The following is an 18246-nucleotide window of genomic DNA, read 5'->3' on the forward strand; positions in this document are numbered from 1 at the left end:
GCACTACAATATTTACTTTAAAATGGGAAATTAAGACTCAGCAGATTAGCAAAGAACTTCCCAGAAAATAGAACTTATACCAAAGAACTGGAGAACAACCACATCTTCATTAAATGATCAGATCAATCAAAAGCTAAACAGAATAAAAGTCTCTCACGCTACAGCTCACCTGGATGGATCTGCTCTGACCGACAGACAGACAGACAGGGACAGGTGAGTCTGTAAGGATGTGGACCGTGACAGTGTTTGACAGGGTCATTATCCATCTGAATTGTGAAGAACCGTTCTTTTAGTCCTATAGCATCTGACTGAATCTGAGTTCCATACACTTCAGATCTCTTCCTTCTGCTTCTGGGCTTTAAGTGGGGTAGATATGAGGTTAACGCATGTCGACCATGCCTAAATCATTCCACTGACAAATCACAACCAAGACAAGAATCAAGAAAACTTATGTCAGAATTGGAACTGCAGGTTTACTGCCACTGCCACTGCTGGTTCATTAATATTTTTAAAAAAATGAGATGTCTCAAATAAATACTGAATCAAATAAAGGTTCATTTAAGCTTTTTACTGGAGTTGAATAAACCTAGTTAAACTGCTTGTTACCACATGAAGTCATTTTAGCTTGAGAACAGCGTACTACTTAAAATAAGCTACTCAGACCAAATATAAGTCATTCAGAAAATACTGCAAACCTGTATGTTAATGAACTCTCCAGTTTGGTCTGAAAGTAGGTCCAGATGGAGCATGCTGAAGCTTTATTGTGAGACTGAATGTGTGAAGACTGAAAACCTCCTTAGTTAAACCCCAGGTTAAAGAAACTGTTTCAAATAAAGGTCTGTGTTCAGACTACAGCTCAGACTAGTAGAATACTTCTTATAATAAATTAGCCTCATGGGGAAATACCTGTAAAGGTAGAACCTGCCATAAAATGGAAAGGGGCTGAGTTTGGCTATGTTCTACAAGTTACTGATTTTAAGTGCAGCTGAAGAAACATGGAGGAAGCTGAAGGTAACACAGTGTTTATTATGAGATGGTGTTGCATTGGTGCACTCCTCTGTGCTCTATGGAATAGTGGAGGCTTTTGATAGCTCTTCAGAGCTTCATAGCATGGCTCCTGCTTTCTGCCTCTTCTCTGTGAGAAACGGCATGGTACCAACTTTTCGGTGCTCGTGGTTGCTCAGTTGCTTATCGCCAACGTCTTGTGGTTACAGTTGGAGGTAGATGTAGCAGTGACTACAGCAGTTAGCACTAGTGTTGTTCCAGCAGTTGAGCTAAATAAAAAAAGGCCACTGCCGTGTTTGACTTAAAAGGTAAAAGTGCATGCATCTATCACTGCACTATGTACAGCAAAATGTGTCCGTCGAACTTTAACTATCTATGGTAGTAAACACACACACTAGTGAACTAGGGGCAGTGAGCATACATGCGCAGCCCAGGTATCGAACCCACAACCCTGTCATCAATAGCCCGGAGTTCTAACCACTGAGGCACCACTGCCCCTGCCACTTAGCAGCTATCGTTATTTAAGCTACTGTTTTGATTAATCAGATTTATTTATATAGCTTTTTATAACTAGTGTCACAAAGCAGCTTTACAGAATCAGTAATTAGTAAAACGACAAGAAACCAACAACATAAGAAGACATGAAAACCTAAGACCCCCATTGCCGGAAAACCTCCCTCAGAGCTGGAGGAAGAAACCTTGGGAGGAACCAAGAATCACATGGGGGACCCGACCCGTCCTCCTCTGATCAGAACTATTTATAAATGATTGATAAAAGTCACTGAACCACCAAGACTGTTAGGGTGTGCTGATATATTCTTAATATCATAATATTATAATCATAATAATCATCATGGTGTAGCATAATTTAATATAATCTCAGTAGTGATGGGCAGAGAAATTAAAGTAATAATGGTTAATGATGGTAACATTTGTAGTGGAATATGAATAGTCAGTTAATAGTCCATTTATTTTAACATAATCATAAGGCAGGTAGCAGTGGCAGGACGGTGGGCAGCTGGTCTTGAGTGTAAAGTTAGTCTAGAGCTGGATTTTTAAGCAGGGCTTTTATGGACCTAAACAGTTGTGGCAGTAGTGAGACTAGATCAGGGTGTCTTCACAAGTGTTGCGAAGGATGCAGAGGTTTCAGCTGGTGTAGTTCTTGCAGTTGAACCATGAGCCAGTTTTGAAAAGATCATTTCAGTTGTACTTATTGGAGAAGCTGTAGTGCTTGCAGACGTTGTAGTTACAGTTTCAGGAGTTCTCGTGGATGTAGCAGTAGATGGAGTCGTAGTTGATACTGCTGGTGTTGTTCCAGCAGTTGAAGATGTTAGAGATTGAGAAGATGTTGTGGCAGGTGTGCTTGATCCAGCAGTGGTAGTCATAGTTGTAGTTTGAACTGTTGCTGTGGTTGATGCAGTTGGTGAAGATGTGGTTGTTAATGCTGGCGTTGTTGCTCTGGTACTTGTAGGCACTACAGTGGAGGTGCCTTCAGTTGTACTTGTTGGAGAAGCTGTAGTGCTTGCAGAAGTTGTAGCTACAGTTTCAGGAGTTCTTGTGGATGTAGCAGTAGATGGAGTCACAGTAGTTATTTCTAATTGTATTTTTTTTTGTAGATTGGTTCTTGGTGCAGCTGACATTGTTTGTGCTGTTGTTGAGGTTCTTGCAGCAGTGTTTATTTCAGTAGTTATAGCAGCTGAAGTTGTAGTGTCTGATTCTGCAGTAGTCTGTAGAGTGAATGCAGCTGGAGTCATTGCTTCGGGAGAGGGTTCTGCTTCAGTGCTTATTTCAGATGGAAAGCCCCAAACCTCATATATTGTTTCCTCAGGTAGGTCTTCAACATATCCGGGAGTATTGAAGATGGCATTATGGCTGTTACTATTAGGACACCTATTTGGAATTTGATTTGGAAAACGACTGTTCCAATGACGTCTGTAAGGTGTGGGTTTAAAACTCCAGAAAAGGTCTTGTCTCTGTATTGCTGTCATAGGATGTTGTTTCTGGGCACAGGTCAGTTTTGCCATACTCAGTCCATCTGTTATGTCAGTATACTGCAGCACAAGCAGTAGGTGATCCTGAGGGAGGAACAAAAGTGAACCTATCATTAATGAACAGTGGAATTCAAGTTCTATCTAATGTAACTTGTACTCATTTCAAACTGTGCTGTTAAAATACTGTGTTTTATCTTCTGTATAATTCCAGTGTCTGACAGTACCTCCATTCCAGAGTTCTTCACTTTGATAAACAGATCATCTTCATTTCTCCATTGTGTTAGACCAGGTTCAGACACACTACTCTCTCGTGCAGGATGTGTGTCTATTTCAGAAAAAGAGATTCAATACTTTAATATCAACACTTATAAAATCCCCCTTGGCTGAGGTTGTAATAAACACTGCTGCTGTAACATCTTCAGAACCAGGAAAGAAACACAGCAATGTGAACGGCAGCTTGCTCTGAATCCCACCATTACAATCCAGATTAGAAGAGAACACTGTGTTATGATACACATGTATGGTTTCACAGTGAAACTGCATCTGCATACCTACAGCTGTTTATTTGTTTCTGTTAATATTTACCTGCAACAGATGGATATTAATAAAGTACAGCCTTTGTTTAGGAGGAGGTGTAAATATTTAGTATGAGTTTGTGTGCTTCGTCGTTTTGCTTTAGGAATGCTTCAGATGAATTCTAGACAATATTTACATTATAGCCTATTTCTGAACTTTCGTCAGTATATTACATTATTAGGAGAATATTCAACATCTAACAGACCTCTGAATGTTGCGCCTTTCAGCTCTTTAGCAGATAATCTCACAGTCGTGTCTTCACTTCCACATGTAACTGAAGGAACCTGCAGATGTGCTCCAGATGCAGAAGACGGGCAGGTGTGAGTTCTCACAGTGTTCTTCTCCAGAATACTGTTTGAGTAGCCCATCTTCACAGAGTACTGCTTCTTCTGTCTGACCTGAGGAGAAGAGAATACAGGATGAATCTGAGCAACCCCGATTACATTAATGCTGATGAAATCACACCGAGCATCAGTGATGAGACACAGCGTAATCAGCAGCAGGAATTCTAGACTTCTATCTGTATATAATATATCTGTCTCACCCAGTGGTCCAGGAAGCAGTCCTTATAGAAGACCCTGAGCAGTGAGCTGGGCTGCAGCTCCACATGACTGCACTCCAGCAGGAGGGTTCTGATGGAAACGCGAGGATGGTCGTCTAATAGGAGAAGCAGAAGAACAGTTTATACCCCTCATTCACCTTAGTGAGTGGAAACAGAGCTTCTCCCCTGTTAAACAGTGTGTGGGAAAGACTATAAGCAGTACTGCTGAATAAAGAACAGCAAGACGACCCAAGATCCTCACAGAACCTCACAGATCCAGAACCCCCAGTTGAGAATGGAGGGACTCTTAGCTGCTGCATTTGACCTTTTTAATTCCTCAAAGAGGTTCATTTAGCCCAGATTTTCCACTTTGCTGGAAAGGTAACCCTCGGGTACCAGCTGGAGTAGGAACTGGGATGGGTTTTAAAATGTGGACTGGGTGGAGGTCACTCAAGAAGATCACACTGCTTCACCACCCTCATAGTGCAGTGCAGAAGCTCCACACACGAGCGCAGCGAGATGGTTAAAAAGTGCTCTTACTGAACAGCAGGTACAGGTTGGAGCGCTGATCTGGAGAACATCTGATGGTCAGACTTTCAGTGTCACAGTAAAACATGGGCTGATCAATGAGAGATTCCTCAGCAGCTCTTTTCTCCTGAGACCCTACAGAGGAACATCAGAGGAACATTAGTTACTGTATAATCTACTGTATTTACAGAAGAACAGTTTACATGCAGTAAAAGCTCTGCTTACCTTCGCTGTGCTGGATGTGTCCATTAAATGGTGCACCAAGACAACAGCACCCAAAAAGCAGCACCCGAACCACTGCACACACAAACATCTCCAAATGCTCTCAGACGGCTTCGTCCTGAGGTCTCATGCTTTAATAAGAAAGGAGGGTATAAGTGTATAGTGACGGGTGGCTGGGGGGGGGGTGTCCCCATGTTCCCATGATCTGGTAACAATTACGAACAGAACATAGTGCAGCGGGCACAGATAGTGCTTAATGACGCATGTATCTCATTTGTGTGTGTGTGTGTGTGCGTGTGTGTGACTGCTTCCATCAGCCATGCTTAATCACTCCAAGAGGACCTTGGAGCTCGTCAGAACACAGTTTAATTAATATAAACAACAGCATTTTTTTAAATGTGAAAAGTCTTCAGTAAGAGAAAAGCTGCTCAGGTGGGTTCAGTGAGGTCAGGTGACTGACTCGGCTATTAAAGAACAGTACTTTCAGAAGGTTTTAGGTTTTTTGTGGTATGGTTTGGGGCATTGCTCATCTGTACTGTTAAGAACCGATCTTCCAGTGGTCCAGTTCCACTGACCCAATCATTCATGTCCATGCTGTAATACAGCCTCCACCATGTTTAACAGATTCCTTCCTCTCCTTCTCCTTATGGAAGTTACTCTGGGCTTCATCTGTCTGAAGATATTTGATCCAGACGTCTTGTAGATGGTCTTAGTCTAATCTGATCATTCTGTTCTCGAGGGTTACCAGTGGTCCGGACTTGAAGTAAACCCTGTTCTTACACTAATTGATGGTGTCTCATGATGATGAACACAGCTCATTGAGAGGCTTTGTGACAACGTCTGAAGATGCCTTTTCTTTATTCTCTAATAAATCCTGCGATCATCTGCTTTAGTCATTTTTCCATGGTCTTATTGGTGGTGCTGAGCTCCACATGTTGATTGGCCGCTCCTAAGGTTTCTGCTCTGATGGGTTTGTTGATTTTATTTTATTTTTCTCAGAATAATGATGGCTGCATAATATGCACCATGTCCACACAGACTTAACACAGCAGTATTCTTAAACACAGATTCCTAAAAACTCAACATCTGCTGCTCCTCGTCTGATCACACTGTTGGTAAGGAACCCTGCAGCTGATCAGTGTTTAGTAAGCACTAACGATATCCTTCTTAAGATGAGAAAAGCAGACTGTCTCACGACACGGTAAAATATCCTCCTATTGCCCAACTATTCATGTACATGTTGATGTTCAAACTTTAATTAAAAGTTTAAATCAGTCGTTTAATAAATGTTAAACTGTCAGTCTGAGAGCCGCTAATGCTCACCTGCTCTGAATCAGCAGAGAGAAGCAGGATAACAAACATCCTACCTTCAGCTTCATTTAGGCAGCTGGACCCGCGTACCGATACACCATGGCAGCGTGCTTTGACAAGGACAGAACACTGGATATCTAGGCTTAGAGAAGTTAGCTAGCACCTCTTTAGAGGATGAAGCCTCAAAGCTGAGAGTGCAGAGTCGAGGGAATGGTCTGAGGAGGGTAGGCGGGTTCTTCTTCAGCAGACTGGCTCATCCAGGTTCACCTGCTCTCCCTTTTAATGGGACTCAGCCTGGCTCAGCTCGGCTGGGGGGGCTTGTTTTTATTTCTGCTCTTAAACGCACGTGGGGGAAAGAGCTAATTAGGCCGTTAACTAGATACACACAGATTCAGATTCTAGATCAGACCTGAAACAGTATTGTTTTAAACAAAGCAAGACAGTATTTGTATTTTTATACTGAGTATTTGTATTTAGTAAATATGTGTGGTTTACTACAGTGAGGGACGATGCACCTACATTCCTCATTCCCCTTCACACCGGAGTGATACTATGAACCTGATCTGATCAGAGTATAACAGTGTCGAACAGTATTACCGCCCAAGTATAAACCACACACTACGGTTTTATCACAACATTACCTAAACGAGGTCCACATCCACTCATCAACCTATCTGTCCACCCACCCATTTCTCCATACAGCCCTCCATCTATCCACCCAGTCACGCTCCCACTCTCTACTGAGTGGGCAACGTCCAGTAGTGGCACTCACTCACTCACAATAAACACTGCATTCTGTGGATAAACTTAAATATCTTTATTAAGAGTCAGACTTATTAACCAAATCAGCTCTTACACCCACAGTTACCAACTCCAAACGGATCTCATACACACACAGACACACACACACACACACACACACACACACAGGTGTTCAGCTCATCGGTCATCTGTCCGTCACTTGTAGGCGTTGGCTTTGTGTTTAGGGAGGAAGCTGAAGTTTTTTGGCACTGGTCCAAGCAGCATCTCACTGCAGATGAACAACAAACAAGCAGATCAACACAGACTGAACAGAACAGGAGTGTGTGTGCTGTAATCAGGCTGTAGAAGACCTCGTCCCCCCCTGCAGAACATCTAATCTGGGTGGTCTTCAGCGCTGTGAGCTGCTGAACTCCCATCATTCCATCTTCTCCATTCAGCCCCAGCCTGCTCTGATTCACAGCCATAGTTCATAAAACTCCATCAGATTTCCCCAGCTCTCCACCTCCCACTGCTGTGAAAAAGTGTCTGCCCCCTTTCTGACCTTCTGAATTCTTGACTAGTCTTAGAACAGAATGTAGGAGGAACCTTAACATCAAGATGAGCTTCGTTAAAGCTCTCCATTATAAACAGGGTTCCTCCACGACTTCGCTCAGATCGCTCATCTGACACTCCGGCATGTCTGGAGGGATAAACTGAGAGGAACTCCAAGACTGCTACAACTGATTTACATCTAAACACCATATTCACACCTGATCTTAATCCAGTCTCCTACGTGCTGGCTGGCCATCAGAGTCTCCAGGTAATCTCGACCCATGTAAAACGGAGGACGCTCGTTTATCTTCTGCGGCACTCGCTCCAGCAGACCCACTGGGATATATCTAGAACACAGGAAGAGAGGAAGAGATCAATAAAAGCAAATAAGAGATAGCAGCGTTAAAGCAGGCAGGACGTATTCGGTTCTGTTCAGTGTAACACAGCACAGCATGTGACCAAGTGGAGAACCCTCAGAATGTTCTAGGTGTCCAGAGAACATCTACTAATTTCTGGAAAAGAACTTCCAACCCCATCAAGGTGAGTGTAGCTGACTGTTCTTCTACAGGAGATTGAAGCTAGGATTTAAACTTGATTAGGAAATCATTTCCTTCAAGATCATTAAAAAAAAAAAATCTACCTGTACCAACAGACCTGTATCTCTCCAGTGTGTGTGTGTGTGTTCAGTATGAGATTTAGAGCACCACCTGCAGGTGAAGGAGAGCCACTCCAGCAGGAAGGTCCTGGTCTTCTCCACTCCCTGTGTGTCGGAGCCCCAGTGCTCCAGGCCGTAGTTCGTGAAGTCCCGCAGGATGTCCATTCTCTCTCCGGAGGAAATGTCCCAGTGCCTCCTTTCCTTAATCTCAGTAAAGAGCCACGGCTTTATCAGAGCACCTCTGTGACACACACACACACACACACACACACACACACTTAACCTTTACCAAGGCACTAAAGGGCCCAAATAATTAAGTCCAGGTCTCTTTGCTATCTAAACCAGTTGTAATTTAATAGAAAGAAGAAAAGAAAGTAGAAACCCACCAGCACTCTGCTGCAGTTGCACAAACTCCTGGGACAGATTTTTACTTTCTGGACCTGAATTTTCCACCTCTAATAAATGTAGTGTGTAAGTGATTGCTCAAAAGCCCTGTAGCCCCACCCATTCATCCTGCACCACTTTAGCTCCACCCATTCATCCTGCAGCAGTTTGGCTCCACCCATTCATCCTGCAGCAGCAGTTCAGCCCTTCTCCTTAATGGTCTTAAAGGTACAGTGTGTTTAATGGTACAGGATAAAGAGAGGCTGGAAAAATGCTTGTGTAAACATTTTAAAACCATCACACACACACTTAGTGATATGCAATCAGACACAACACACACACACACTGACCTTGCCAGCATGATTCCAGATACTCCAGTCTCTCTGGCTTTCAGAGCGTCTTCATAAGATAGAATATCTCCATTACCTTCAGAGAGAGAGAGAGAGAGAGAGAGAGAGAGAGAGAGAGAGAGATGAGCTTCTCACCACTGTACAGCTGAGTATTTGTGCAGTTCTGACCGACACCAGCAGGTGGCAGTGCCAATTCCTCCTCTATAGGGTGTTCCCTCCTTACCAGTAGAACATCAACCTGCAGCAGTGTGGAGCAATAAAGCTCCAGTCTGGCTCCGATACCTTTGCATTGAGCAGAGTGTGTGTGTGTGTGTGTGTGTGTGTGTGTGTGTGTGTGTGTGTATAAATAGTTCATTAACAGCCCATTATATATATTCAGTGTTTTATTAAGAAACAATATTTGATCTTTGTTCTGGTATTGGTAGATAGAGATGATCATTGTATCGTCTCTGAAATCTGACCATCATTTATTTAACAAAACAATGAAAGACTAATTCCTACTGAGGAAAAAGTTAGAACACCCTCTGCCCCAACAGCCAACCAGATCTTCCCCTGAAACAACCTCAATCAGACATTTCCTAGAATCATCTACCAGCCTCAGAGTGGGAGGAGCTTTTCCTACTCCTCTATGCAGAATTCTTTCAGCTGTGTGATGTGGGAGGGGTTTCTTGCTGCACAGCCTGTTTCATCCTGAGGTTCTGCTGCTGGGCTGATCTTGTAGGACGGTCTGATCTGGTCATGCTGGTCAGCTGTTCCTCTTGTAGATGATTTAGTGGACAGTGGAACAGCGGCTGATCTCTAACTGTTCTGAGATCAGTTTAAACCCCCTTCCCAGACTCCTCTGCATCTCCACCCTTCTTTCTGAAGGCCTCAGAGATCTCTGGATCTGACCATGGTGATCTTCTTCACCCCTAACTTCAACTATCAAGATCAGACCAGACTAAACATCTGAGGTTTAGATCAGACTCCAGGCTCCTCCAGAATAATCCTCTCCAACCATGTTCTGATGATCTGCAGCTGATCTTCTGCTCCTGACTCTGATTCTACTCTTTAGTAGGAGGGATGCATGTGTGTGTGTGTGTATTTTATAAATGCTGATTAAAGATGTTTCTTTAGGTGTGTGAGTTTAGTGAGATTACCTCCACCTCTCAGTGCTGATCAGACAGAGATCAGATCTTTAAATATCTTCAGAAAGATGAAGTGCGTGAGTGTGAGATTTACCGAACAGGGGCACAGGGCTGGCGAGTTTGGAGCAAGTGTCGATGTAATTCCAGTCGGCCAGTTTAGTGTAGCGCTGCTCTCGAGAACGACCATGCAGCTACACACACACACACACACACACACACACACACACACACACACACACACAGAGAAAGAGAGCGAGAGAGAGAGAGAGTTATAATTTGCCTGTAATAAACAGAGGTGATTTTGTATGTGTGGTCTCATCCAAACGTTCTTCCCATCTGAGTGTCTAATCTCAAACTGTCTGATCTGATGTTTTTCGATTACTCAATTTTCTTCATGGAACCAGGTTCCACAGTTTAGAACCATCTGTGTTATTTCATGGTCCAGACTAGGCCGGTCATGATGACTGTTTCAGGTGTGAAAACACTGGTTCTTTAAAGGAACCTTCTTTAACAAAGGCAATGGTAATTGGTAATCTGGCAATCCAAAGAACCATTCTGACACTTTTTTATTCAGGACCATACAGGACCCTTAGAGGGCATATTAAAGTACTGAAGGGGTTCTCACAGAAATACAGGGGTGCTCTCTGCTCTGGTAGACACTGCCCCCTGTAAACTGTCAACACTGTGACTAGACACATCTAAACAGTGTGTGTGTGTGTGTGTGTGTGTGTGTGTGTGTGTGTGTGTGTGTGTGTGTGTACACACTGTGATCAGAGACACGCCCCACTTCTTCAGCTCTGGGATGAGCTTGTGAGCGACGTTGCAGTTCTGCTGAACTCCTGTGCGGATTTTAACAGTCAGAGGGACGTCTAGAACCTGAAAAGAGCCATACGCATTCAGTAAGCCACACACTGCGATACAGAACCGCTGAGATACACAAGACTACAGTCATAGCCCAGACTTATACAACACAGGGTTCTCCAGGGGTTCTTTGATACAGGTAACAAAGTAAAGGGTTATTCATAAGTTCAATAGTTTTTATAGAACTGAGACAACTCTTTGAATGCAACAGGGCTCATCTTTTGGCTTTATATAATGGTTCTATATAAAGAGATTACAGCCAAAGAACCCTTTTAGTGATGTCTAGAACCCGTTTAGAGAGCTGTGATTAGAAAAAAGACAGAAAGCAGAACACTTACAGAGTTCATTCCTCTGACAATCTGCTCAAACTTGTTAGTTCTGGTCATCAGGCCACACCCCCCACCCTACACACACACACACACACACACACACATTATACACAGCTCAAAGATGTGCACATATCTAGAGCAGCTAGAACATTAAAGCAGGATTGCTAATAAGGGGTGCAATACAGGGCTCTGGGGTGTCCAGCCGGGTCCAGCTGAGGCTAGGTTCACATTACAGGAGTCACTGGTCAGTTCAGGGTTTGGCTCGGGGGGATCTGGGGTTCACAGTAATGGGCTGAATCTGTCTGTAATGTGAAGGAGTTGGCCCCTGGAACTGTACACATCCACACACTGATCCACAAGCGTATACGGTCAGTCCTGAGGATGTACTGCTCCATGTTCTGTCTGTACCTTCTTGTACACCAGGTCTATGGGGCAGCCGGAGTTTATGTCCACAAAGTCCACGTCAATGTTCTGATTGAGCAGCTCAGCACATCTGGTCATGGTGTCTGGAAAACAGCCCTCCAGCTGCAGGAGAAACATCAGCACAACATTCAGCCAGACACTCCTACATGCTCTCTGATACAGTGTTCACCATAAACATGGACTAGAGTATACACCACCTCTGCTGCTCGAACCACCCAGGAGTTCCCCACCTTCTCCTCCCTGCTCCATCACCCCCCTCCCCCTCTCTGATTTCTTCATAGATGAAGATCCACCATCAGTCAAGCTGCACTGTAAAGAGATTGGAGGATCCTACCCCAGCAGACACGCCCTACTAACCTACTGGACATGTCCAACACCATACAAAACCCATACTGGGCCGGCACCACCATCCCAGAACCTGGCCTGCTGAGTCCCACTTCTGAAAAGGGGTTCCTTAATTGTTCTTTTGTAAAAATAGTGGTTCCTCAGCAAGCAGACACTTTGGTTCTTAAAGAACGTAAGGGTGCCTATATGCTCAATGCTTCCTATCCCGGCTAAACGCATTGCTGGCACTGGTGCTAAACCTTTTGTAGGTTCTAGACTGCTTTAAATAGTGGCTCCACTGTCCAGAATTAAGTTTTTTTAAGTACTATACAGAACCCTTGCTCAGAGAGAAGAGCCAACACCAAGAGGCCCTGTGATCATCAGCTAATAAACAAAATCTTATGGGTCCAGTGCCGGTGGTCCAGTGCTGGTACTGGAGTGACGGTGGTCCAGTGCGGGCCATCAGTCAAGTTCTAAGTGCAGGGCAGAACTTCGAGCTGGGAGCAGTTTTAGGACATCCAGCTTTGTGAAACATCTCCCAGGTCAGAGCAGATGTGGGTTTGTTTACCTGCACTCCAAACAGATCCTCGGTGTGGTGTCTCTTCAGCAGAGCCCACTCTGAGGCCTGACCCTGCAGCAGGTTAGTGCACATGGCCATCTCTCCACAGGTGATATCAGCTCCGAACCGCTTACACACACGCCGAAACGGCAGGTTACCGCACTGAAACGCACACACACACACAGACACACACGTCTGGAGTTAGACTTAGATACAGAATGATTAAACTGCTCTTTACCACATGAAGCCGAGTTACAGTATACACCCTTCCTCTCGCTATTCTTTAATAACTAGTTATGTAATTATTGACTTTACAGTTTCCTGAAAAAAAAACACACACACACACACACACACACACACACACACACACACACACACACACACACACACACACACCATACCGTAGTTAATGGAGCCAAGTACAGCTTGTCTCTGAAATCCACCTGAATATGAGACAAACACACAGGTAATCCTAAACTGGGCAGAACCCTTGTGTACATAATAGCTTGTATATAGAGGTCCACTCCGGCTACACATAGATGTAACACACAAGTACAGATTTCTACATCCTTTTTCAGCTCTTTGGCTTTTTTGTAACTGAACGCTTGCTGTCCTCAAACCCAGACTGAAGACCCTCCTCTTCTGAGAGTGTAGAGCGTGTGGAGGACTGTGTCTCCAGACTGACTTCTGGATTTAGTAGAGTCTAAGATTAGAGGATCTTCTGGATTTAGTAGAGTCTAAGATTAGAGGATCTTCTGGATTTAGTAGAGTCTAAGATTAGAGGATCTTCTGGATTTAGTAGAGTCTAAGATTAGAGGATCTTCTGGATTTAGTAGAGTCTAAGATTAGAGGATCTTCTGGATTTAGTAGAGTCTAAGATTAGAGGATCTTCTGGATTTAGTAGAGTCTAAGATTAGAGGATCTTCTGGAGTCTAGTCTGTATAAACTAGATAAGGGTGTTTTCTGAGTGGTAGTGAAGCACTTCTGTAAGAACTCTGGAGAAGAGAGTCAAAGGCCTTCAGTGAAAATTGTAACCCTGCAGAAATTCTGAATAATGTAAGAGAAGCTTTACCATCACAATGTCCTCTGAACGAGGCTGTAAATCAGGCAGGGCTCCAGGAGTCTTTCATTTAGAGATAAAGCTATCGTACAGTAAGAGGAGATCAGCCCAGGGGTGAGGCCTACTGAAACTTTCTGTGAGGAGCTTTTATTAGAGCTTCAGACGTCTGCTTCCCTTCACCTCCACTGTAGAGCAGCTCTGACTGGGGGAGGTTATCTAGAACCGAGTGTTTCACACCAAACCCCTCAAACCCCCCCTATGAATGATCTCTGTTCATCTGAACTGGTTAGCTCTGCAGAGCACTTCCCCTATGGTACCCTATGAATTCCTGCTTTGGTCACTACTGTACCTGCTTCTTCTCACATGGGCGCAGCTTGATGACGTCAGCATCTGTTAGAGGCCCTATGGTCTTCACAAGGGCCGGTTGTGCCTTTTCGTCCTGTGGGTCACACACCAAAACTGATTAGGCTACAGGCAACCGAACAGTCATCATCATCAGCTGGAGACTCTGGACCCTGACTGTAAGGCTAGTTCACTCACACCCTGAACTCAACTGGAACTCCACTTTCAGGGACCAAGAACCCATTTCTGACTCTACAGCTAGGTACCTCGGACTAAACTGCCAGAGATCTTGGTCAAGGCTCAGATTCTACAGCCAGGCACACCAGAACAGACTTGGACTTAATAGCTAGGGACCCTGGACTTGATTCATCAGGAAGGAGCACTGGACTAAACTCGGACTGTCTTAGGGACTCTGGAGACAACTCTGACTCCTGAGCTCAGGACTCGATGCAGACTCTACAGGAAGTCCTGACTGAGCATGGGCTGTGGTTCGAGGTGGTTTGTGACTCCTAAATCAAAGCAGGCTCATGGCTCAGGAAATGTGGGGACGCTGGACTCCATTCTGTCTGCACAACACAGGACTCCAGACTACACTCTGACTCTACAGCTCAGAGACTCTTCTGTACCTCTGTCCTCAGATCAGCAGCAGCAGCAGTTGCTTCCTGTTCCACCTCACACTGCTTCTCCTCCTCTTTCACACACGTGGCCTCAGTGTTTGCCGCTGATCCAGACTTTCTCCCATTCGCGCCTCCTTTAGCCTTTCCTGCGCCGATGCTCCTCAGGTACGCCTCGGTGCGGTCGAAGGGCACCTGTCTCTTTCTGAGCCGTCTCTGGAGGTCCTTGTCCAGATTGTTCCTGATCGTTTCTTTCTGGCCAAGGCTTTTACAGACCTCTTCCTTCACCAGGTTCTTGAAGTCGGGTCCAGTGTGAGCACTAGCGAACCTGCAGGTGATTCCGTACATGCACCTGCCGAAGGTGTCGTACAGGTAGCAGCGATCTCCTAAATCTGCCGGCTTGGTGGACATGTAGTCGGCCACGTCGTGCAGGAATTTACACTTCTCCGCGTAGAAGCACTTTCGGTCACGCTCCTGTGAGGAAACGAGAGAAAGCAGTGTTTAGTTCAGCTGAGACCAAAGAAGCAAACTCCTACCCCCCGAAGCTCTGAGATCTCCTGGAGCCACAGAAGAGAGCAACACCTGGATGACTGAAGGACACAGCCTGCGGTCTTCATAGCTGTGAGGCTTCATGTGAGGCCGTGACTTGTTCTGGCCTTTCATTTTCTTCCTGTCCCGTTTACCCGCCTCCGCCTCCTCATCTGCTTTCCTCTTCTTTGACTCGGACCCTCCGGAAGGTTCCTCCAGCGTGCCGTTCGCCCCCTCCGCAGAGGTTTCTGCACATTCCTCTCCATCATCTTTCTGACCCTTTGAGCCAGCAGCCAAAAACTCATGGAACCTCTCTCTGGTTGTGATGTACCTGCAGATTTAAACAGCGGTAGTGATTCACTCTAGTGTACCTGTTGATTCAGTGAGTCTAGTGGACACTGACACTGATTCAGCAAGTGGAACTGTGGACGGTGTTCAATGAGTCGAACTGCGGATTCACTACAGTCGGTCTGACTGACAGCTCAGTGTGATTATTGATTGATTATTGTCAGTGAGTCAGCCTGTGGGCTGAGTGTAATGTTGATTCAGTGAGTCTAAATGATCTGAATCTTACTGTGCTTTAAGTGCTGCTTCTCCTTTCTCTGTCTGAGCTGCTGCAGGACTCTCAGCACCTTCAGCACCCGCATCCACAGCAGACGCCATCCTGAGAATCACAGTAGCAGGGTGAAGTGTTTTTACACACACACACACACGCACGCACACGCACACACACACACACGCGCGCGCACACACACACACACACACACACACCTCAGTTTAAATGCACTTACTTTGTAGACACAACCACTGTCCATTTTATCAGAAACACGTACTTTACAACTGTGTAGCCTGTATAGCAGGGGAGGTGTTTCTGATAAAGTGGCCAGTGAGTGGAAGTAGAAGGTAGGTGTTTCTAATAAAGTGGCCAGTGAGTGGAAGCACAGGGTAGGTGTTTCTAATAAAGTGGCCAGTGAGTGGAAGCACAGGGTAGGTGTTTCTAATAAAGTGGCCAGTGAGTGGAAGCACAGGGTAGGTGTTTCTAATAAAGTGGCCAGTGAGTGGAAGCACAGGGTAGGTGTTTCTGATAAAGTGGCCAGTGAGTGGAAGCACAGGGTAGGTGTTTCTGATAAAGTGGCCAGTGAGTGGAAGCACAGGGTAGGTGTTTCTAATAAAGTGGCCAGTGAGTGAAAGCACAGGGTAGGTGTTTCTGATAAAGTGGCCAGTGAGTGGAAGCTCAGGGTAGGTGTTTCTGATATAGTGGCCAGTGAGTGGAAGCACAAGGGAGGTGTTTCTGATAAAGTGGCCAGTGAGTAAAAGCACAGGGTAGGTGTTTCTAATAAAGTGGCCACACATTAATTCCTACATATATAAAACCCTGCTGCTGAAGCTGTAGGAGCAGTTCGCGCGCTCTCTGATTAAACCTGATTTCACCGCAATTATAAACATCAGTTCACCTCACAGTTCACTTAAACAGTGTAAATAAATGAATATTAATCTGCTAATAAAGGAATAAACCTCACCTGCACTTTCCCTGCTCCTCTAATCCCCTGCAGAAGCGTGACTCTCCGGCTCTGTTACACCCAAACGTGTCCGTGTGTAAACCGCTGCCTGGGCGCTGTAGTTCCTAACCTCGGCTATGAGTCAAGAAGCCTTAAAACTCTTAAAAGCATAAAGCTATCATCTCTCTATTAAACATCATACACCGCGTTAGAGTAACCTGAAATGTTAAAAAGTAAGATAATGTGAGCAGCAGTGAAACAGCAGAAGACTTTTCAGTGTGCTATGCTAATGCTCATTTTCTAACAGGAGATTCATTCATTAATCAACATTTCCCTGAATATCTCACACATTATATCTCACACATTAAACACACCCTCATTCTGAGATCTGGACACAGCTGCAGTGAGAATAAGGCCTTCTGTATGTTGTGTGTTTGGTGTATTTTAATGTGTGAATGTGTCTACAGACTAAAGCTGAAGATGTCTGTGACTCTGAACTGGGCTTCTCCAGCCTGCCCATGCATTTACACCCCCTGCTAATAAAGCAGGGCCTGTATCACCCCCTCACACCCGAAATTCAGCACATCAGAAACGTAGAAGACGACCACTGGCAGCACAACCCTGCTGAACAATCCAGCTGAAGATCAGCTTCTGCGGACGGTCTGATGTTCTTCCATGGCCGGAGAGTATCTTCAGAGATACTACTGGTTCCACAGCTGGGTAATCTGTCTCTTCATCAGCATTGCACATTTTCCTCTAAGTTTGATGGACTGACCTGTTTATCAGCATCACCAACTTGACCGAGCTGGTCATACAGATGGAGCATGGTCATGGTGGTCAGCCATCGGCCATACTGATTGACTAGCCCGGTCATGCTGGCGGAGCATGCTCCAACAGGCTGAACGGACACAGATCCACTGCTGGTCAGGAGATAAGCTGGTGAACCGGCTCGAGCAGCTTGAGTGCTCTGTTTCTTTTCGTATGTCTATGAATGAATAGTTGGAGATATTCTGGATAAATATGAGCTAAAGTAACAGAATTTCATTCAGAAACACAAAAGGCAGCTCACAGATAGACACGCTGTATAATCCCACTCACACAGCTTCAGTAACGGCTGACCTTCCTTCTCACTGAGGTCACACAGTTAGTTGGCGGGATGAACACAAGGTCATGATGAAGGAGGTGTGTAAAAATTTATTTATTTTGCAGGTTGTTCCCTTCAAAAGAGTGTTTTTATGGGTTCCTCAGTTCTATGTAGAACCACAACAAACACCTGGGTGTTTAAATGGTTCTTCTCCACGGTGGAAACCACCTTCTGTTATATACGGTGATGTGGGGTCAACAAGTGAACAGTACCGTTGTACAGCCCTGATTATGAAGCACACCAATAAGCAAATGCATCAGAGGATACAGCAGTCCAGTTTCTGAGGCCTCTGCAGGCCACTGTGGTGGTTATTAAGGTGGTGGGCATCCATGGAGGCTCTCTCCTCCATCTCACCCTGTGGGCAACACACACGTCCCTTTGGAAAGGGGTCTTCAGTGTCGGCTACTATTTAAAACTTCCATCAAACTCTTATGTTTTAGGATACTGGCTAGGGCTGCACACCCTGATTTCTCACTCTCAGGTTGTGGTCATTCATTATTTTTACAGAGAAGGAGCTTCAGCAGCAGGGCTCTGAGGAACCTCAGTCACACGACACAGTCGCAATACTCTAACATGTCCA

At 45.0% G+C, this 18246-nt stretch overlaps 1 protein-coding gene across 1 annotated transcript; it reads right to left on the reverse strand.

The window, feature by feature from the left end:
* Positions 1-6994: 6994 nt before the first annotated feature.
* dus3l (dihydrouridine synthase 3-like (S. cerevisiae)) lies at positions 6995-18232 on the reverse strand. The gene is made up of 15 exons (XM_072673371.1): positions 16544-18232; positions 15598-15687; positions 15078-15354; positions 14508-14969; positions 13889-13978; positions 12881-12922; positions 12489-12641; positions 11582-11698; positions 11183-11248; positions 10749-10859; positions 10078-10174; positions 8857-8932; positions 8175-8363; positions 7686-7814; positions 6995-7204 (listed from the first exon to the last, which is right to left on the reverse strand). Exons 2-15 carry the CDS (start codon positions 15684-15686, stop codon positions 7132-7134), a joined length of 1971 nt encoding a protein of 656 aa, XP_072529472.1. The 5' UTR covers position 15687; positions 16544-18232; the 3' UTR covers positions 6995-7131.
* Positions 18233-18246: the final 14 nt, after the last annotated feature.

The sequence above is a fragment of the Salminus brasiliensis genome, chromosome 2, assembly GCF_030463535.1.
Source record: "Salminus brasiliensis chromosome 2, fSalBra1.hap2, whole genome shotgun sequence".
Lineage (NCBI taxonomy): Eukaryota > Metazoa > Chordata > Actinopteri > Characiformes > Bryconidae > Salminus > Salminus brasiliensis.